The following is a 22,825-nucleotide window of genomic DNA, read 5'->3' on the forward strand; positions in this document are numbered from 1 at the left end:
CTACTTTGTACATTGTCTTTGTTCCTATTTAGAGTGTGGTGCCTAACTTCCTTGGGTTGTGCCTTTTGTCGTCTTTCAGAATTTCTTGTGTTCAGAGTAACTAGAACATACATAAATCAGGTCTTCCAGAGCTGGAAGAGTCTTACTTGAGTGACAAGGAGGTGACCTGAGGAATCTGCTTGTCCAAAACAACAGCAAGTTCTCATTTTTGGTAGCTCTGTGTTTTACTTCTATCTACAGTGGCTCATGTATCCCCCAACCACTGTATCCTTGGTTTTTGTACTTGTGTCTGGCTTATTTTAGTGGCTTTTTCTCTGTTGCATTAGATTTTGACTTCTTCCCCTGCCGAATCTCTTTTCCTCCTGCTAGCATCTTCTAGATTCTGTTCGTATTTTTACTCTGCTGTCTTTTATCTCCCCTTCTCTTTATTATTTCTGTTGTGCTTCAGGGGATGAAAAGAAGTATGGTTTGGTTGCTATGTTTAAATAGTTCAAGCCACCTTCCTGCAGAGAAGGTGGGAAATGACCTTGACTTCCGTGTCTCTTTCCCACTCCCACCCATAGTCAGCCAGGTTTCTTTCTATATGTGGCCATGAAAAACATGCACTATGGGCATGTTCACTCCCTTATCTGCTGTTCAATAGTGTACCATACCAGTCTTCATTTATCTCTAATACAGATTATCAAGGCTTTTCAGGGCGCTTTTGGTTTTTCATAAAACTAGTTTAATAAAAACTGTTTGAGGCTGGGGAGAGGCTCAGCAGGGAAGAGCACTGTCTGTTCTTAAAGAGGACCCAGGTTGGGTTCCCAGCACCCACTTTACAGCACACAACCCCTTTAACTCCAGTTTCAGGGAATCTGATGCGTTCTTCTGGCCTTTGAGGCCACTGTAAGTAAGTACATGATACATAGATATACAAGGTATCAAAAATATCAATACACGTGAAATAAACATAAGTGAGTAAACATTTTTAATAAGTTTTTATGAAAATAACTGCACAGTAATTCTTTTTATATGAGTTTCTCTATTGAAATATTGCCTTATTTTTTCACATTGTGGCATGCTCAAGCATGTGGAATCTGGGCTTTGATAAAATAGTTGTTTAAATTTTCTTTATATTTTATAATTTATGAGAAGAGTGGGGCTGTAAAACCTCAGTCCTTTAGCATGTTTTGTTATTGTTGATTGCCTTGGCATTCTTGGTGTAGCTCAAGAAGTAGTCAGTCATCCTTCTACCTCGGCCTTCCAAGTGCTGGGATTACATGTGTGTGCCACTCTGCCCGTCTGTCTGTCTCAGAAGGTAACATTCTTTTGATGGGTCCTAAGACTTGAACTTCTTAGACCATTAAGATTGGCAGAAAACTCTGAGTCATCTCTCTGGTCCAGTTTTTTCACCTGTTTATTTTGCTTGGTATGTGTACAGGTTTTGTTTTAAGAATATTAAAATGTAGTTGATTATATGTTGCAGGTGGTGCTAATATAGTATTAATAATGTTACTCCGTTCTCATTCTAAAGTTGAAGAAAGTATGAATTCTAAACCACCTAGACTTGAGGGTTTAGAGGGTGGTGAGTCATGGTCAGTTTCCACTAACTACAAACTTGTCTTGCAGGTGTGAGCTGCAAATCCCAGGGAGGAATTATTCTTGGTTGATAGAAACTCCTTTTTTGTCATGAATGAAAATTCACAAAATTTCTCTGTTTAAACTGCTATAAGAGTGTGCTCACTTTAAAAATAACAGTATTTGGGGTTGGGGATTTAGCTCAGTGGTAGAGCGCAAGGCCCTGGGTTCAGTCCCCAGCTCTGAAAAAAAGAAAGTAAAAAGAAAAAAAAACAGTATTTATTTCCTTTTTTCTTTGACAGCTCAATGTTGAAATAAATTTCAAATTTAATAGAACTATTTTTATATCAAATTTAAGAGAAATGGTCATGTCTCAGGGCTGAAGAGATGAGTCAGTGGTTAAGATCACTGACTGGACTTACAGAGGACCTACCTTTGGTTCCCAGCACACACCTGGCATTTCTCAACTGTAGATAACCCCAGTCCTAGGGAATCGGATGCCTTCTGACCTCTGTAGGTACTAAGCAACCTTACAAAGCACAAACATGGATACAAACAAAACTCATTAAAATAAACATACATTAAAATAAAAATTTTTTTAAAACAATGAAATTTGGTGGCTGGCAAGAGGGCTCAGTGGTTTAGAAGCACTTGTTTCATAACTGTTCACAACTCCAATACTAGAGGATCCTATGCCCTCTTCTGAACTCTGGGTACACAAACATACAAACAGGTAAAACACTCTGTACATAAACTAGAGAAATCTAAAATAATGTTAAAAGTGAAGTTGTAAGTGCACATAGAATTTGCTTTAATAATTTTATTCTTAATGATTTATTTATTAAAATTAAAACGTAATTAGACATTTTAGATGAAGGTTTAATGGAACCAAGGTTCACAGACCATACAGTTTTCCCCTTTAGTGACCAGTTCAATGACTTCTTAGTATATTCAAAGGTTATAAACAGTACCATGGTATAATTCTAGAACATTTTCATTACCCCTAAAAGAAACAGACCTTTTAGTGATGTCATTCATTGTCCCCTCCTTTTAGACCCTAGCAACTACTTCATTTAATCACTGGCGAATTATTTAAAAGAAGCATTTCCCTGCTGAGCAATTTTTAAAAAGTGTCTTCAGATTATAATTATGTCACTTCCCCATTCCCTTTTCTTTCTCCAACCCCTCCCCCCTCGTACCTTCCCACTTATTCTCTTTCAAATTCATGGACTTTTTTTTCTCCTTTTTTTATATGTATATATGTATGATGTATGTTGTGTGATATATATTCATGTATGTATTCCCAGATCCTGCTCAGTCTCTATGACATTACTTGTTTGAATGTCTTCAGAGCTGACCATTTGGTAACCCAATGGATGTGCTCTTCCTGGGAAAGACTTTCCGAGCTGCTGCAGTCCTCTGTCTAGTGTTGAGGCCAGCTGAGCCTTCCCTTCTCCATTTCAGCTAGTCACTTAGTGGCATACTTGTTCAAGTCCTGCTTAGGCAGTCAGTCATGTTGGTGAGACTTCATGTTGTAGCTTCTGACATTTCTTTTTTTTTTTTTTTTTATTTAAGACCTTTATTAACATGTGCTTGCAGTTTGTTGACTGTTTTGAAAAAATGAAGTTGTAAACTTTATTACAAATTGAAAATGAAGTTCTTAAAAATCTCAGCTCTTGTTCTTGCTCCTTGTTCTTTCCCTTTTGCCCTCTTTCCCTTTGTCCCTTCTCTCCCCATTCCCTTCCCCTCCTCCCCTCCACGTGCTCATGACTGGCCTTTACTTCTCTCTTCTTCTACTCTTCTTCTCTCATTAAACCTTTCCACAAGGGAAAAAAAAATCTCAACTTGACCAGATATGAAACAATTTAAAAACCGTTCAAGGTGTATTGAGAAAAAACAGACCTTTTTTTTTCCCCTTAAATACATTTGTCATTACCAAGAACAGACATCTTTAGGTAAAAATAATAAAAGCCCCATGTTGCATAATGCAGATAGTTCTAGTGGATCTGGTCAATGGGCACAAAGCAAGCACTTAAGGTCTTCAGCTCCAATCTTTGTTCATATCTTATTGCTGGAATTTCATATTCATTTTTTCTTGTTAGATGACCAAACCAGATGATGGTAGAGGTAAGCCAGCCTCTGGAGTGGATGGATTCTCAGCTGGTGGATCGGCTGCTTTTGTTTCTTTGCCATCTTGTGGTTTAGGGTTCGCTGGGCATCTGCGTTAGTGATTGAAGTTGCCATGGTACCGACTTTAAAATGACTGCTGACCTTTGGTCTCATCTCCTTGATTTTCTTTGTCTTCTTCATTGCCACATCCTCTCTAGGCTGTCTTTGGCGAGGAGGGCCCCTGCAGAATTGTGGTCTGTAACCCCGATACATATTCTATCTCACTGGTCTACCTTGCTTTCCTGCACCCTGATGTCAGCACCCTCTACCGCTTCTCCTTGCACAGCGGGGCTAGAATATCGTGATCGGGTCTCCACATCTAGTAAGGTGGGAACCTTCTCCCGAGATAGGGCTGGCGTTGTTGGGCCTGGCCTTTGGGAGCGTTTTCTGATACCTGCTCTTTTTGCCACTCTCACTATTCTGGTAATTTTGCTGGTAATTGTGTGGAGGACCCCTACGACGTGATTGGTGTCTATAATGGTTAAGGTCTGCTACGTATTTACTGCCTTGAACTGGAACTCCACCAGGATCTGTAGCATTTGCTGCCTCTGCGCCCTTTTCTCCTTCAACATCAAACTCCATGGTCTCTCCATCTCCTACACTGCGAAGGTACTTCCTGGAGTTGTTCTTCTTTATGGCAGTCTGGGGTACAAATACTTCTTACCTGGTGTCATTCCTGTTGATGAAACTTTATCTGTTCTTACATTGAACCTTACATTTACTGTTCACAAAACCGTTGCAATGGAGCCTGGCTTGGTGTTGGGGACAGCGTTGGCTGCTGAGTCTTCCCCTCACTGCTGGTGATTGTGGTGATGGTGACAGGCCTGCACTGACAACTGCAGCTCCTCCCAGGTGTGATGGTGACTTGGCCAGCGGCAGCAGTGGGTCTCTCAGGGCTTTTTGGGGTCCGTTCCCCCTACCAGTTGAACTACTTCTGACATTTCTAGGAGACAAAGTCTTACAGCAAACTCTAGCTCTTGGAATTTTTCTGCCCCTTCCAAAATGATCACTGAACCTTGGATATAAGAGATGTGGTATGGATAAATTTACCCACTAGGACTGGGCTGCACAACTCTTCATCTTGATAGATTGTGATTTTCTCTATCAGCCTCTGCTGCAAAAAGAAATTTTCCTGATGAAGAGTGTACTTTCCTGACTAGATCCTGGAGAAGGAAGAATTCACAGAAGCTGGTGGATCTGTGAATTCAGTGCCAACTTGGTCACATAGTCTGCAGGCTACCCAGAGCAATATAGTGAGACCCTGTCTTACAAAAGAGCTTTTGCCCTTATCCTGTTCTTTTTTTTTCTTTTTTTTTTTTTTTTTTTTTTTTTCGGAGCTGGGGACCGAACAGGGGCCTTGCTTCCTAAAGATACCTTATCCTGATGTTTGGGGTTTGGGGTTTTGCTTTTCTATATCGGGGAGCGGGTGGAGAGCTGGAGAGATGGCTCAGGGGTTAAGAGCGCCGACTGTTCTTCCAGAGATCCTGAGTTCAAATCCCAGCAACCACATGATGGCTCACAACCATCTGTAGTGGAACCAGATGCCCTCTTCTGGTCTGAAGACAGCGACAATGTACTCACATACATAAAATAAATACATAGAAATACCAAAAAAAAAAAAAAAAAAAAAAAAGAATGACCTCAAACACCTGGTCCTCTTCCTTCACCTCCCAAGTGTTCAGGTTGCAGAGAATCACTGATGTTAGGCAAGCATTCACCAACTGAACTATGTTTCCAACTATGTGACTTGAATTTTGCATGTGTTTTTTACCCTCACAGTATGATCTGAGTCTCTGAAATCTTAGTTGTGGATATAGAATTCTCTGCTGCCTGTCTTCTAATCTTGTGTCTTCTTATCATGCACTGGTATGGAACTGTGGTGAACTGTTGAAGGGTTTGGGTCTTCTTAGGGTTTAGTTATTTGTAATTTGAATGGTCCTCAATTTCCCTTCTAAAAAGAGTACTTTTTAGAAAATCCTACCTGGGATTTTCATTTTCCTAAAATTACGTGTGGGTGCCCACAGAGGCCACAGGTGTGTGGAGACTCAGGCAGCTTCGAGACACTGCATGTGCTGGGTGGACGTGGGTCCTCTGGACGAGCTGCACATGCTCTTGACTGCTGAGCCATCTCTCTGGGCCTTGCTTATTATTTTTATTTGATGACCTGGAGTTGGCTATGTAGCCCAGGTGAACCTCGAACCTGCAATTCTCCTAACCTAGTTGATACTTAAATATTTAAGCATATATGGGGCCTGGTGAAAAGCACTTGTTGCCAAACTCGATGACCTGAGTTTTATCCTAGGGCCCACACAGTGGAAGGAGAGGGCTAACCTTGAAAAAAGGGGGTAACCTTAACTCCCATGTGTTTGCCCCCCAGTCAATTAAAACATGATAAAGGATTTTTGTAAAATGATACAGATAAGTAATAGGTAAATGTGAGCAAAACACTGCATGGAGATGCCTGTGGTGTTCTGTGACAGGGTCTCTGGAGATTTAGTCTTAACTCCTAAATAGGAAGACAGGGAATAACTAATGAGGACTTTTTTTTAAATGCCCAACAAGACTGAGATGTTGACTAACGGTGATCCTAGGTTTCATCGGCAACATAGTTGGGAGGTTTGTTGTTTTTGTTTTTTTGAAGTTTTATTTATTTATAAGTACACTGTAGGTGTCTTCAGACACACCAGAAGAGGGCATCAGTTCCCATTACAGACGGTTGTGAGCCACCATATGGTGGCTGGGATTTGAACTCAGGACCTCTGGAAGAGCAGTCAGTGCCCTTAACCACTGAGCCATCTCTCCAGCCCCGTTGTTGTTTTTGTTTTTTTGAAGTTTTATTTATTTATAAGTTGGGAGGTTTAGTTTACATGGAGATAAAAATTAAAACCATGGGCTGAAGAGATGGCTCAGTGGTTAAGAGCACTGACTGCTCTTCCAGAGGTCCTGAGTTCAATTCCCAGCAACCACATGGTGGCTCACAACCATCTGTAATGAGATCTGATGCCCTCTTCTGGTGGATCTGAAGACAGCAACAATGTACTTAATATAGAATAAATAAATCTTTAAAAAAAAATTAAAACCATGAAATACCATTGCCCATAGGATGGAAATACCAATACCAAATATTGGTGACTATGAGGGACCTGAGCTCTCACAGTGAATACTGTTGGGAGTGTTTAAGAGAGCTGGTAAACTTTTTTGTTTTGGTTTGGTTTTCGTTTTTGGGGTGTGAGTGCGTGCCTGCGTGCGATGGTGCATGCCTGTTACCCCAGCATTTGGGAGGAGGAAGTAGAGACAAGGGAATTAAGAGTTCAAGTTGGAACTATACTTTCTCAAAAAGAAAATGATATTTTAAATCTTAGGATCAGTGGAACAGTCATAGAGGAAGTTGCAAACCCATCTTCAAAAGCATACGTTCTGTGTGCTTGCACTGTCTTTGGCGGTGTTTCTCTGGGCTCCAGGGGCCTTTGAGCTGATCTGTGCAGGGGGGTACCCAGAGGTCCTCACATGGCCAGCACCTTGGTTCACCTGATTACTCTTCTCTGCAGAGCCTACTGTGAAGGTCACCTAATTATCTGACTTGCTTTGGTAAAACCAGCCCTTTTACCATACTGTGCTTTAAGTGTCCCAGAGATGGCTGCTTCAAGGAGCAGTTGATCTCCTCTGATCCACTGTTCAGTGGTAATGGAAAAGACCTGGTATCCCTCAGCCTGAAGCAGGGTCCAGCATTAGATTGACAATAGGACTCCACTCTAAGCCTATGGAGAAATTTCTGGATCTTTCTAGCCCTTCCCTCTGCATCCTTTACTGATAGCAACTGCTGAGAAACATCTGAGGAAATGAGCACGAGAGTCCTCTTAGCTTTTCAAAAAACAAAGAAATAAACAAAAAGCATGTATTTAGGAATGTTTACTGTGCTCGTTGGATTTGAAAGGTTTTATTCACCTGAGTTTTAACTTTTCTGTCACAGAAAGATGCTGTGCAGTGGTCTAGAAATGTAGCTACACTGGATGGAGAAGAACCAGAGGACTCCGCTGATGTGGAAAGCTGTGGGTCTAATGAAGCCAGCACTGTGAGTGGTGAAAATGATGGTAAGTGCTAGAGCAAGAGTCAGGAAAAGACAGGCAGTGCCAAGGGGCTCAGCTTTGGTTTTCTTGTCTTCCAGTGTCTCTGGATGAAACATCTTCAAATGCATCCTGCTCTACAGAGTCTCAGAGCAGGTCCCTCTCCAATCCCAGGGACAGCCACAGGGCTTCCTCACAGGTAATGGGCTCATTAGTGACAGGATAGAAGAATTGTGTGGATGAAAGCAGACATGTGACAGGGTTTGTCTGTCTTCAGCAGAGTGTCAAGAGATGTATTTGAAGAATGGAGAGAGTAAAATTCATTGTTTTACAGTGCTAGGGACTGAATCCAGGACTTTGCAGGTTAGGCAAACACTACCACTGAGCTACATCCTCAGCCCCATGTCACCTCCATCTGTGACTAGTTCCTTTATCTCTAGGATGGGGACAACAGTGTCTGATTCTTTTTTTACCCCCCAGCTAAGGGGAATGCTTAGTGCGTTGACATTGGTCCATACCTGTACTAACATTGCCTGGGAGCTCTTGTGTACGTGTGAACTGGATTTTAAAGATTTTTTTTCTTTTATGTGTATGAATGTTTTGCTTACATGTGTGTATGTGCAGAGTTTGTGGGGGGGGTGGGGGGGGGGGGGGGTGGGGTCTAGATTAGGACCAAGGAATCAAATCCTTTGGAACTAGAGCTACAGATGGGTGTGAGCTGCTATGTGTGTGCACGGAATCAAACCCACATCCTTTGGAAGGGTAGACAGTGTTCTTAACTACTGAACCATCTCTCCAATCCCTACATGAACTTTGAAATTTTATATGTGTGTATATGTGTGTTCACTTGCAACAGCAGTGGAGATCAATGGACAGCTTTGGAGAGTCAGTTCTCTTCCTCCCCTTTAGGATTTTGGGGTTGAAAAAAGGTTATCAGGTTTGTGCAGGAAGAAGTTCGTTTAGACACTGAGTCACATCACTAGCCCTTGACATGAATGAATAGGGCAGAGCTAAAGGAATGCTGTAGCACCCTACAGATGGACTCCTTGTTTCTTTTAAATCCCTTCTGGAAATACAGGCAAACAAACAAAAGAAAAGGACTGGGGTCATGCTGCCTCGTGTTGTTCTGACTCCTCTGAAGGTAAACGGGGCCCACGTGGAACCTGCATCGGGTATGTATAGTCTCAGTGGTTGTGGTCCTTTTTCCTAGGGTCCTGGGGACCTATCTCTGTCAGCAACTTTTGACTTAACAGTGTGATGCCGGTAGAGTTACTGAGTCCAAAAAAAGCCTTGAGAACCCGGGAAGGCAGTGGAATTGAATTGAATTGAATTGAATTGAATTGTATTGTATTGTATTGTATTGTATTGTATTGTATTGTATTGTATTGTATTGTATTGTGATTAGGGCTTTGTGCTGGGTTTTGCCATGAACCCTCTTCTTGACTCTAGGGTTGGCCATGAACATCTGATGATGGATGGCTCTGCCAGTGGTTTGGCATTATTTAGTGATATTTTAAGCCAGACCATGAGGTAATGGTCCCTGCCAACTCAGGGCTGGGAGCCAGAAGCATCCCTCTATTGACAGCAGCATGTCAGGGAGCGAGTGCTGGGAGAATTAAGCTTGTCTGAGAGCCACGAGTACAGCTTATGATGCTTCTGACAATGAAGTGCTGTGCCTTCAGGGTTCTCAGGCCGTCATGCAGATGGTGAGAGTGGCAGTCCATCCAGCAGCAGCAGCGGCTCTCTGGCTTTGGGCAACAGTGCTATTCGAAGCCAGGCTGAGGTCACTCGGGACCCTGCCCCTCTCTTGAGAGGCTTCCGGAAGCCAGCCACAGGTGAGAAGGAGGCACATATTTCTCTGTCTGTAAAAGGGCTCTCTGCAGGACTGAGAGGTTGTTCTCTCAGGACGTTTTCCCCCTTTAAACTAAAAATCCTTACTTCTTGCTTCCAAAAAATCACAGGTCAAATGAAGCGCAACAGAGGGGAAGAGGTAGATTTTGAGACGCCTGGGTCCATTCTTGTTAACACCAATCTTCGTGCTTTGATAAACTCTCGGACCTTCCATGCCCTGCCATCACACTTCCAGCAGCAACTCCTCTTCCTCCTGCCTGAAGTGGATAGACAGGTGCCTGTGCACAGTTCCTCTTGGTCGATGCCCGCGCGGGCTCCTGTTCTCTCAAGTCGCCTTATTGTGTCTGTCTTATCCTTTGCCCTCCTAGGTGGGGACGGATGGCCTGTTGCGCCTCAGCAGCAGTGCACTCAATAATGAGTTTTTCACCCATGCAGCTCAGAGCTGGAGGGAACGCCTGGCTGAAGGTGAGTAGATTCCATAGCATGTGGCCTGAGAGAGCTGTTGTGTGTGGTTATTTTGCAGCTCTGAGGTTGAGCATTCCTGCTTTTCCAGCAGACCCAGGTTTAATTCTTAGCACCTACGTAGAAACTCAGAATTGTCTTGTTACTCTAATTCTAGGAGGTCGAATGCCCTCTTCTGGCCTCCTAGGGCGCCAGGCACATACATGGTGCATGGACTTACATGCATCAGACACCCATACTCATCAAGAAAAGAAAACAACTTAAGCACTTCGTAATTCAGGCTTTTGCTAAGATCAAGTGTGTAAAATCCACGTGTTTATTTTCACCACTTTTTTTTTCTGAGAAGATATTAATGTAAGGTAGGCTTGCTCGTTGTACTAGTGGTGGTTATTAATAGGACACATTGCTCTGAAAACACGACATATTAGGAGTATTCATTCTATATATGTTCTTTTATCACTAAAACTGTATATACCTATACCTTTCAGTAATGGCATTGTGTGCATGTGCGAAGAAAAGCGCCCCAAGATGACATACTCATTGCCGCCATGCTCTCTTTCTGCCATAGTCACTTAGAGTAGATACTAACTTCTCTGAATTTAGTTCTCTATAGTAGCTTCACAGTGAATGTGTGGAGAGGATCCAAGATTACCCCCTGAGTTTTGTTAATTTTGACAGTTTATGTAGAGAGGTGGGGTTTATTACAGCAGAACAATATAAAGTAAGATTGTCAATGGAAAAAGGCACACAGGTACAGGGACATCCAGGCCCAGGTTTCTGAAACTTCTGTGGATTGAATCATAGGACATAAATGAATACCTCAGAAGTAAATTGTGATGGTGTGAAAATGTCTACCAGGGGGCTGGAAAGAAGGCTCAGCGGTTAAGAGTAGTGCTCTTCCAGAGGTCCTGAGTTCAATTCCCAGCAAGCACATGGTGACTCATAACCATCTGTAATGTAATGTAAATTTGTGCCCTCTTCTGGCCTGCAGATAATAGCTGCCAGCAGAACACTGTATATATAATAAATAAATCTTTTAAAAAAAACAAAGTCTACCAGAGAATTTTGGTAGACTTAGCACACGGGATTTTGTTTTGTTTTGCTCCTTAATTAGGAGTATGTGTGTCTTTGGATATGTGCACAAGAGTTGAAGTCCTTCCAGAAGCCATAGGTGTTCTTTTCCCTTAGAGGTAGTTAGTTGTAAATTACTTAACATGGATTCTTGGAGCCAAACTCTTAACCACCAAGCCCTGGTACCCAGGGTTTTATTAGGGGCTGCTTCTGTTGGAAGCCATTGCTAGTTCTAAAAGCTCTATTCATTGTTCATTTTTCACCAGCTTGTTTATCAAGAGGTATTAATATAAGGCGTTAGTTCCTAAAAAGAAAGCAGGTGTCTTTAGCATGAATAATATTGTTAGCATCGAGAGCATAATGAGCCACTCATCACTTAGGGTGGTGAGAGTACTTTAAATCCAGGTTCCCAGATGCCACCAAATGGCCAGGCCCAAAGATAAACTTCGAGAATGGTCTTTTGTTTTTCATTGTCTTGATGAATGTGTTGCTTGCTTTGGACTGATGATAGAGGAGTAGCTCTCTCTTAGATAGAATTATTAGTTCTGTCCTGAGTTAGAAGTATGCTCTGGGAGGTCCACTGACAGTTAGGAGTCAAATTCTCTGTTTTGTTTTGTTTTGTTTTGTTTTTTAAAAACTGCCTTGTAGGAGCTGGAGGAGATGGTCCCGTTGGTAAGCTGCTTACCGTGTAATCATAAAGGCCTGATTTTAATCCCCGAATGCTCCCCCTCTACACACATACACACACAAAACCTAGTGGTAGCCTGTTGTACATGCGCTACAGTAGCACGGCCAGCACTGAGTAGGTGGGAATCAGCAGCTTGTGGAGGTTCACTGCCAAGATAGCCTAGGCTGAGTAGTGAGAGTGAGTCCCAGGCTAGTGAAAGATCTTATTTCAAACAAAATATGTACATCTGGGTAGAGATGGCTCAGCAGTTAAGAGTACACCCTGCTCTTCCAGAAGACGTATTTAGTTTGGTGCACCCGTGTTCCAGCTCAGTGGGGTCTTTTACCCTTTCCTAGCCTCAGCACATGGCATACACAGACACATACATAAAAATAAATCTTTAAAGCAAACCAGCCTTGATAATTCCCAAAATTATCCTCTGCCCTCCACATGAGTGTATGGGCACACACCAAACAATAAAATGCTTGTTGTGGAACTAGAAGACTTCAATGTCTGTAGAACAGATACTTTAGTATCCAGAATTCATTAACTGGAAGTCATTTTTCTCTTTAGGTGAATTCACTCATGAGATGCAAGTCAGGCTAAGACAGGAAATGGAAAAGGAGAAGAAGGTGGAACAATGGAAGGAAAAGTTCTTTGAAGATTACTATGGACAGAAGTAAGGCCTTCAGTAGTATGAGTTCTGCTCTGGGCATTTTGTTGGGACATAGGCAGTTGGTGTCCAAATACCTGCCATTTACAGTGGCCACTCATATCTGCACTTCTGTATGCATAGTTTGAACAAACTAATGATTGTTTAAGGAGGAAACCATGGCTCTCTGTGCACTGATGAACACAGGACTAACTACTGCCGAGTATCACACTCAGTGAGGCTAGATCTGTAGACATGATGCTGGGAAAGCTCCTTTTCTTCTTTTTTTTAAAGCCTCTGGGAGAAGACGTGGTAGAGTGTAAGTCTGTTTGTTTGGCATGTGGGAGGCCATGGATTGGAGTCCTAGCAACACTAAACAAAAAATAAAGTATCCAGGAGCATATAGATAGGTTATATTACAAACATGCTGTTTTATTAAGGGACTTAGAGATACTCAGAATGCCCTGTATACCAAGGACAGGTAGAGTATGTCCCTAAAGCCTGGGAATGACTAGGTGACTCACTTCACTATTACCCCCAGGGAGCTATTGTGGTTTCTGCGCTTAGTGCTATGCAGTAGGCAGATTTGTTTCATTCTAGTGAAGTTATCTGGGTGTGTATTGTTCCAGAAATAAGAGAGAAACACTCTCTGGCCTGTAGTTGATGATGTGAGTTTGATTTGCAGATTGGGTTTGACCAAAGAAGAATCACTGCAGCAGAAAGAAGACCAGGAGGAGGCCAAAATCAAGAGTGGCTTTTGTGTCTCAGGGGAGTCAGTGCGGCCACAGCGTGGGCCCAACACCCGTCAACGGGACGGGCATTTTAAGAAACGTTCTCGGCCAGATCTCCGAACCAGATCTAGAAGGAATCTGTACAAAAAACAGGAGCCAGAACAAGCAGGGGTTGCTAAAGATGCAAATGCTGCACCCGATGTTTCACTCTCTAAAGATGCTAAGACCGACTCACCAGGGGTGAACAGTCCCCCTGGGCCAGATGTGTCCTCCCCAGCATCTGGACAGGAGGGTCCCAAGTGTCCAAGTGAACCTGTGGCTTCCCAGATACAAACAGAAATGGACAACTTGGCCTGTGCCTCTGCATCTCCAGACAGAACCCCTACCTTACCTCAGGACAGTGTGGATCAAGAAACAAAGGATCAGAAGAGGAAATCCTTTGAGCAGGAAGCCTCTGCATCCTTTCCCGAAAAGAAGCCCCGGCTTGAAGATCGTCAGTCCTTTCGTAACACAATTGAAAGTGTTCACACCGAAAAGCCACAGCCCACTAAAGAGGAGCCCAAAGTCCCGCCCATCCGGGTAAGATACTTGGCACTTACTGTCTCATGTGTCAGATTTCTTTCTGAGGAGTATGAGTTCATTTGGCAGGGGCACGCATAAAGTAGAGGCTCCTTGGCCCTGGCATGAATTACGTGGTGTATAAAACTTTATTTAGGAAAGCTTTAATTGACTGACTTAGAAAAATACACTTTTCCTCCTCCTTCTCCTCTTCTTCCTCCTCTTCCTCCTCCTCATCTTCTTCCTCCTCTTCCTCCTCTTCCCCTTCCTCTTCCTCTCCCCTTCCTCCCCTTCTTCCTCCTCCTCTTCCTTCTCTTCCTCTCCCCTTCTTCCTTTTCCTCCTCTTCCTCCTCCTCCTCTTCATTTATTTTGTTTTGCCAGAGAGAGGTTTTCCTGTGTATCCCTGACTGTCCTAGAACCCACTTTGTAGCCCAGGCTGGCCTTGAACTCAGAGATCTGCCTGCCTTGGCCTCCTGAGCACGGGGGCTAAAGGTTTGCAACGCCACCATCCAGCAGATGAGTCACTTTTTTTTTGTTAAAATTATCTCAAGGTCAAAATCCTGGGGTTTTATGTTTTTATTGTTAGATTGTTTCATAACTCATAAGATCCAATTAGAAATTAAATTTGAAAGATGGGTTTGATGGCCTATCTGTATAATCCCAGCACTTGGGGGCCTAAGGCAGGAGGAGGATTGCCAATGTAAAGCCTTATATCAGTGACTAAAGAGCTTGCTGCCAAATCTAATGGGGACTCTCTTGATGGATGGAGAGAACGGACTCCCACAAGTTGGCCTAAGACATGCACATGTGTGTTGTGGCATGTGTGCATTCAGGTATACAATGAATGAATGATTCTAAAAACGAAATCTTAAAAAGTGGGGAGACTTTACATGTAGCATAAAATGACTCTTGATATCATGGGTAGCCATTTTACTATAATTGTTAAGAAAATGAGTTTTCTAGGCTATTACCTCTAAGATGACTTAAATTTCAGTTTTGCTTTGTAGTTCCTAGGTCGGGTCACCCTGTTAAAAAAAAAAATTTTTTTTTCTATTCTTTTTTTCGAAGCTGGGGACCGAACCCAGGGTCTTGCACTTGCTAGGCAAGCACTCTACCACTGAGCCAAATCCCCAACCCCCCTGTTAAAATTTTTATTTATGCTTTTCTTGTAGATTCAACTTTCACGTATCAAACCACCCTGGGTGGCTAAAGGTCGGCCCACTTACCAGATATGCCCCCGGATCGTCCCCATCACGGAGTCTTCCTGCCGGGGTTGGACTGGTGCCAGGACCCTCGCAGACATTAAAGCCCGTGCTTTGCAGGCCCGAGGGGCGAGAGGCTACCACTGCAATCGAGAGGCGGCCGCCACTGCCATCGGAGGGGGGGGTGGCCCGGGTGGAGGTGGCAGTGGGGCCATCGATGAGGGAGGTGGCAGAGACGGCAGCAGTAGTGATGGTAGTGAGGCCTGTGGCCACTCTGAGCCCAGGGGAGCCTCAAGCAACCCTGGAGAGAGTGCGTCAGATCTACAGCGAACACAACTACTGCCGTCTTGTCCTCTGAATGGAGAGCACACTCAGGCTGATGCCGCCATGGTCAGAGCCAAAGGAGAGGACTCTGCTTCTCTCGGAAAGGAAGAGAACGGCCTGTTGAAGAGGGCCCCAGGTGTGCTTACAAGTGGACTGGAAGATGCCTCCCAACCCCCTGTTGCTCCCACTGGAGACCAGCCCTGTCAGGCTTTGCCCCCTCTGTCCTCCCAAACTCCAGTGGCTGAGATGTTAGCAGAGCAGGCTAAGTTGCTTCCAGAAGATAGGACTGAGTGTGAGCCCAGTAATCCTTCCTGGGAGAAGGGTGGTGAAGATCAAGGGCCCACCGTCCCCTCAGAGGGTAGTTCTGGACAGTCTCCATTGGGAGATCTACTAGGAGGAGGAAGTGACCGGGTCTTTGATAATATGAAGGAGCCTGTAAATATGACACCTGCTTTTATATCTGAGTTGTCATTGGCTAACTCCCTACAGGATAGACCTTCTGATGATGAGTTAGGAGTTGGTGCCACAGGCCCCCACATAAGGGAGAGTAGACAAGAAACTTTGAAAACTGAGGCTTTTGTATCTGGTAGTCCTGGCTCCTGGGTACCCATTCTGTCAAATTATGAGGTAATAAAAGAATCTTATCCAGAAGCCAGAGAAAATGCACCATGTCTGGAACCCCAGGATGGAAAAGGGTGGGAGAGAACTGTTCCCCTTGTTGCTGCCGTGCCTGGGGAGCATGCAGAAGTTTTGCCCCACCATGAGAGCTGTGCTTCACACTGGACTGCACCTCCTCCAGGAGTCATGGGCAGCACTTGCAGTGACAGTCAGCAGGTAGACCTTGAAAGACTGGAAATGAATGGCATCTCTGACATACTGAGTCCTCACAACGAATCCACAGATACAGCCTCTGACTCTGAAGGCCACTTTTCTGAGGACAGCAGTGAGGTTGATGCATGTGAAATCACAGTGGTAAAAGGGTTGTTGTGTGGGAGTGAAAAACAGGACTGGGACCCATCTGCCTCACTGTCCAAGGCAAGCACTGACCTAAGTGTGCTTACAAGGACAGAAGGGGTGGCTACTCCTCAGAGCTGGGTATCTAGAGTATGTGCAGTCCCCCACAAGATCCCAGACTCCCTGCTGCTGTCCAGTACTGAGTGCCAGCCCCGGTCTGTGTGCCCACCAAAGCCTGGTTCTTCAGCGGAGATTACAAACCCACTTGTGATGCACCTGCTGCATGGTAATTTGCCCCTGGAGAAGGTTCTTGCTCCAGATCATAGAAGCAACCAACCTGAATCCCCACAGCTGCCACTTAGAGAACAGAACCAGGATAGAGGCACTCTGCAAGGTACAGGGGGAGACAATCACCTAGTTGCCAGAAGCAACCCTGGTTCTGTACAAGCATTGAAAGAGTCTATTCTGGCCCAAAGCTATGGAGCAAGTGCTGGTCTTGTCAGGGCAAAGGCCTCCAAAGCTCCTGGAATGTCCCAGAAGATTGCCAGGTTGGTTCTAAGTTCAGACTCCCAGCATCCAGTGACAGAACTGACACCTTCCTCTAGCAACCTGGAAGAAATAGATTCCAAAGAGCATCTCTCTTCCTTCCTTTGCGAAGAGCAGAAAGAAGCCCATTCCCTGTCTCAAGGCAGTGATCCAGGTGCTGCCCCAGGCCAGTTTCTAGGAGATCACACTACCTCCAAAGTGCCATGTTTCTCCTCCACAAATGTGAGCCTCTCCTTTGGGTCTGAGCAGACAGATGGGACCCTGAGTGATCAGAGCAATGTTGGTGGTCGCGAGAAGAAACTGTTTGGTCCTAGGAATACAGTTGCCACCCTTCAGTACCCTAGGTCTGAAGAGCAGATACCACTACCTGCTGAGGTCCCTCCAGTGTTTCCCAGTAGGAAGATAGAACCAAGCAAAAACTCTGTGCCTGATGGTGTGCAGACTGCAAGGGAAAACAGGACGCCCAAACCACCAGCTGTCTCTGCTGGCAGCATCAAGACAGAGCAGACATTTTTGAGGGATCCCATTAAAGCAGATGCAGAGAACAGAAAAGCTGCAGGGTACAGTTCTCTGGAACTAGTGGGTCACTTGCAAGGAATGCCTTTTGTTGTGGACCTGCCTTTCTGGAAATTACCCAGAGAGCCAGGGAAAGGGTTCAGTCAACCCCTGGAGCCGCCTTCCATCCCCTCCCAACTCAGCATCAAGCAGGCTTTGTATGGGAAGTTTTCTAAACTCCAGCTGAGTCCCACCAGCTTTAATTACTCCTCCAGCTCTGCCGCCTTTCCCAAAGGCCTCGCTGGTGGTGTGGTGCAGCTGAGCCACAAAGCCAGCTTTGGTACAGGCCACACTGCATCACTGTCCCTACAAATGTTCACTGACAGCAGTGCAGTAGAAAGCATCTCTCTCCAGTGTGCATGCAGCCTGAAAGCCATGATCATGTGCCAAGGCTGCGGAGCGTTCTGCCATGATGACTGCATTGGACCTTCAAAGCTCTGTGTATTGTGCCTTGTGGTGAGATAATAAATTATGGCCATTGGAAACATTGTACATTTAGTGTGTGTATTTTAATAATGGTTGATCTTAAATCTGTGTACAAAATATCACTGATATAATGAACTCTCACTCTAGATGAGATAAATCTTGCCTCCCCATGAAATTTATAGTGCTGAAGTCCTCTGTCACTTGGCACCCTTCTAGCCTTGCCAGAAGGGTATTCCGGGAGAAGGGGGCACTATGGTTGCCTAAGACCATCCAGCCTAAACCTCTTGTAGTCAGGCAGTACAGTGTGGCAGGGCAACCTGTCTGACACCCAAATGGACTTGAAATTGAAGCAGGAAGGTTGGGTTCTCCATGGATGGAACTCACCTGCCTAAACTAAGCAGGAATGTCAGTCTTCCACTGCCCCTCCCTGCCATCTTCTGCTTAGCTTGGGGAGTTGATGGTTGCAGAAGCCACACAGGGTTAAAGTAACTTCCGTCTTTACCCACCAGGGGATCAAACACCCAATGACCTTGATGTCATATTCTGTCATTTGCCAGTTGATGGAGCCAAGTTGACCTTTGGTTCTGGTGCTTCACCCAGTTTGGAACTTTAATCTGTAACCCAGGGATCCACGGATTCTCTTGGAAGCTTGAATAGCCCTTCTTGGACAATGGGGTCTGGAAATAGGGCTGTCTGCTGTGGAAATGCTATCTGTAGACTTCAGAGTCAACTGTACAGATGTTTGCAGGGGACTCCTGCTTGCCACCCACCCGTCACATTTGATTCCGTGGGAGTGGGCACCCATGCACCTGTGTATGTGAAAGTCATTTTACATTTCCAAGCAGTCTGTTTCTTATTTTTATATTTTAACTCTATTCTTGGATGTATAAAGTGAACCTTTTCGCTTCTGTAAGTATGCTCTATGCACCTAACGTTTTATCCTGTATTTATATGTTGTACACAGTATTGGCCAATTCTGTAAATGGATGTATTGTACAGAGAACATGAACGTCTCTTCCTTAGTTTACGTCTTCAGCACCCTTGATTAAAATGGTGTTGTCTACTTCCGTGCACCAACTGTCAAAACCACTGAGTGCTGTGTTGCCTGATGTGAGAAGGAAGTTACTGACTTGTGACCTATGGTTGGCCCTGTGCCTTGTCACCTGTGTCACCAGGGAATCTCCTGCAGTCTGCGCGCCACAGACACCATTGATCAAACATGTCTTGTTCCTTGTATCTATTCTCTTCCAGCCTTGAGTGGCTGCGCTGCCGCCACATATGACAAATTGTCATCACCAGTGTTAAGTCCTGGATTCATGGGTGAGTTCCTTGGACAACCCCGAGACAGGCTTCTGGATCTGGCTCCAGGGTCATCACCTGTCAAAGCAATATTGGGGATCGCTAGGCTCCTTTTGACTTACTTTTGACAGTAGGTTTCAGGGGAACAAAGCCATGCCTGCTGCCTGCCTCTCTCCTAACATGGTTCCATCAAGTAGATGCCCTTTGTATTTGTCTAACCTCATTCCGGTTCCTGCCATTTCTGTATTTTTACTTGAAAGTTGGGAGTCCTTGTTTAATTTAGGTCTGTCGTCTTGTGTGAGTGTTTCTGTATGAAGTATAAAAATTTGTGTGCCTTGAGCAAGTCTCATTTTCTTTGTAAGCTGCCTCTCCGCCATTTCATGAGGTGGCTGTCTTTTTGGTGGGGAGGGGACTGGGGGATCCATGAAGTATGAGTGAGGAGCTGGTAGTGAATTCAGTATTGGCCAAGTCCATGTTGTGTGCTCAGAAGTCTCTTTACCAAAGACCAGGAGCAGGAGCCAAGCATGTCCAGTCCTCCTCTTGTGCGACCTTTGACAGTGGTCTGGTCCACGGGGCTGCTCAGAAAAGCGCTGCTCTTGTATGTCTCACTGGTATTGGAAAATAAACCTGTACAACCTGCATTGTCTCCTTGTTATCTGTGGCTGCCTGGGGGTGTCGGGAGGTGGGGTTAAGTGCAGAACAGGAGAGCTCTTCCTAACTGTGGGCTCCTGTGTGCAGTGGATTGGCAGCTCCACTGGTCTTTGGACTCTTGATTTGGTGATGTTACCATTGGGTGTAGTAGAGCCAGAAAGCTAATGGGTGTGATGGGAACTATAATGGTCAAGCTTCCTCCTTCCAGCAACTCATCCACACTACTTGCCATATAGATTCACAGAGGTGGTGACAACCTGGCCCCTTGTTCATGGTATGAGGCAGTTTCAGGGTCACTACTGTTTGAACAAGACTGCATGGATGCCAAGAGCTTCAGGGACAACTACTTCAGGAGTGCTCAAATGCAGTTTTATGATTGCATTCAGACATAACTAAGCAGAGCGGATATGGATGGAAGTGAACCTAAGTACAGCACCTGAAAATGGGAGCGCGCTTTGTGGGCACTTGGGCAGAAGGTTTGAGGGCTGCTGTTGAGCATTCCTGCTGGATGACAACGAGCTCTTGCTGGTGAAGACTTCTCTCATTCCCCCATGTTGCCATGTCAGACTCATGTCTTTATAAGCTTAGAGACGGGGACGGCATTGTTTCTAAGAATGAGGCAGTGGCTAGAGTACAGGCTACATCTTGTGCCACTCAAAAGCTTGGGCACTACCTGCCACTGTCTTGTCCAAATGGGTGCTGACTGCATTGACATGGAGTGATTGGTACACTTGCCACCGAGGAGGACTTCGGCTAAGCAAGGATTAATAGCTCCATAAACTCAAGACTTTAACTTGGGAATGACTGCTGCCTTGTGTCACCCTTACCCCAGAGGGAGCTCAGGATGCAGGTCTGAGGGCTGTGCCAAGGTGGCCAGACAGGCTGTGAGGTGACATTTGGTTTTCAGCCCCACTCTAGCTACTGAGTGCAGAGCAAAGATTAGAAGACCAATAAGGAAGGAACAAGGAAAGCACGAGGTCCATTTGATATCAAACATGCTCTTGATGAAATAGGACTTTGTCTGAAGGGTGTGGGGCCTGTGTACACATTGACAATACCAGACTCAAGATGTGTGCCCATATTCAGTTTCCTCATGTAAGCTATAGAGAAAGTAGGGCTTTGTGACCTAGAGATTGCTACTTGTACCCCAAATTGGGCAGTACTTATTCCTCGCCTCCTGTCTCCATTACATCAGTGTGAAAGCCTGGCCCAAGATTTCCTGGCACAGTACTATTGGGTGCTGCCTTGCCTCCATAGGTGGATATTCACCGTTCTGAAGACACCACTAAGAAGTGCATCTGCTGCATACTGTCAGGATGCACACAAGCTCTTGACAGAACCAAGTGCTTCATGTAACAGTTCCTAAAAGGTAAGCCTAACAAACTCTGAATTCATAAAAAAGATGGAGGGAGACAGACCTTTCGCAAAGGTTGGTTTAGATTGTTGATACTATTGATTTATATTTGGTACTAGGTTCTACCAGTATGGTGTGGGTTTTTTTGGGGTTGGGGAGGATTGGCTTTTTATTTTTAAGATAAGGTCTCATATAAGGATGCCCTGTATGACCGGGAAATTACTATGTAGATCAGGCTACCTGTGAACTCAGAGATTCCTCTGTCTTCTGAGTTTGGGGATTAAACCTAGTGTTTTGTTTTGTTTTTAAACATTGTTTCATATATCCCAGGTTTGACACTGCCTCTTACTTTCCAGGTGCTTGGCATGAACTACTGCACCAGGTTTTATGTGGTACTGGGAATTCAACCCAAAACTTTGTGCATGGGAGGGTAGGGTATTTCAAAAGATTTAAAAGGACAAGAGATTGTTTTCCCTTACTGGGTAAAGGTTTGCCAGTATTGTTGAATGATCTTGTCAGTGCTTTAAGGTGACATTTCCCGGGGGCTGGAGAGATGGTTCAATGGTTAAGAGCACTGACTGCTCTTCCAGAGGTCCTGAGTTCAAATTCCAGCAACCACATGGTGGCTCCCAACCATCTGTAATGGGATCTGATGCCCTCTTCTGGTGTGTCTGAGGACAGCTACAGTGTACTCACATATTTAAACAAATCTTTTTTTTTTAAATGACATTTCTCAGTTGATGGTGTCTTGTGTCAACTGTTAACAGCAATGGGCTGAAAGCATCACCTTAAGCAAGAGGGACAATCCAGTATTGTGTCCTGCGGCCGGTTCCCTGTGGTTCCAGTGTGCTGTGCGGCTTCACTGAAGAGGTAAGCATTTTCTGATGGCTCAAAAGGCTGCTGGGGTCCGCAATCCTGTTCTGTGAAGGTTGCGGGGCTTTTGTGGTCCTTAGTGAATCTCAGCAGTAGTTTCGGCAGGATGGGAACTTTCTTGGCATTGTTGAGGATTTACTGGCCCTTGACACCCTCCCACCCCCACCTCTCAGAGGTATGTGGAGGTACCATACCTAACCCCATATGTTCAGCTCAGGTGCACAGTGAGGGCTGCAGACAGATCATTCTCGGCCTTTAGTATGAGCATTTGACTGCTCTACAGAATTTTTGCTTGCGGTTATAGCTGGTAATGTAACCAGACACGGTGGTCACCACCTTGCATCCCACCATTCAGGGAGCAGGCTGGTCTCTGTAGGTTAGGAGTCCAGCCTTATCTACATAGTAAGTTCCAGGTCAGCCAGGGCTCTGTAGACACCCTCTCTTTTAAAAAACAAAAAACTAGTATTTGTAAATATATGTGTGTGTGTGTGTTATATGTATGTATATTACTTATATATATTTATATATATTGAATTCAACTTTTTTCAAACTCATGATAATCAACTTATTCCCATTCATTTTCCTGTAATGTTTCCTAAAAGCTTAACCTAAATGATCAAATGACCAGTAGGGTGAAAACTATACAAATCAAAGCCGGGGGAAGTGGCCTTTTGTTTTCTTTCAAGGTAGAACTCATTGTCACACAGCTGAAGCCAAATTCTTTAGTGGTTGACAACTGAACTTAGGCGAGGAGTGACTCACAGTACACCTCTGCGGCAGTCTCTAGAGGGTTATGAGGTGACTGAAACTTGATTGCATCACAGGAGACCTGCCACCAGTGCTGGGCACCTGACGG

The 22,825-nt window shown here is 44.6% G+C and overlaps 1 protein-coding gene across 1 annotated transcript in view; it reads left to right on the forward strand.

Annotated features, from left to right (window-relative positions):
• LOC116902143 (polycomb group protein ASXL1) overlaps positions 1-19,732 on the forward strand; it is a 42,843-nt gene extending 23,111 nt beyond the window's left edge. The window contains exons 3-11 of the mRNA XM_032904472.1: positions 7,700-7,820; positions 7,895-7,992; positions 8,872-8,965; positions 9,476-9,628; positions 9,755-9,918; positions 10,013-10,109; positions 12,418-12,523; positions 13,182-13,806; positions 14,958-19,732. Of these exons, the coding sequence (XP_032760363.1) occupies positions 8,902-8,965; positions 9,476-9,628; positions 9,755-9,918; positions 10,013-10,109; positions 12,418-12,523; positions 13,182-13,806; positions 14,958-17,831 (4,083 nt within the window). The 5' untranslated portion in view covers positions 7,700-7,820; positions 7,895-7,992; positions 8,872-8,901 and the 3' untranslated portion in view covers positions 17,832-19,732. The remainder of the gene's footprint in view (positions 1-7,699; positions 7,821-7,894; positions 7,993-8,871; positions 8,966-9,475; positions 9,629-9,754; positions 9,919-10,012; positions 10,110-12,417; positions 12,524-13,181; positions 13,807-14,957) is intronic.
• The last annotated feature ends 3,093 nt before the right edge of the window (positions 19,733-22,825 follow it).

Source organism: Rattus rattus, chromosome 5 (genome assembly GCF_011064425.1).
Source record: "Rattus rattus isolate New Zealand chromosome 5, Rrattus_CSIRO_v1, whole genome shotgun sequence".
NCBI lineage: Eukaryota > Metazoa > Chordata > Mammalia > Rodentia > Muridae > Rattus > Rattus rattus.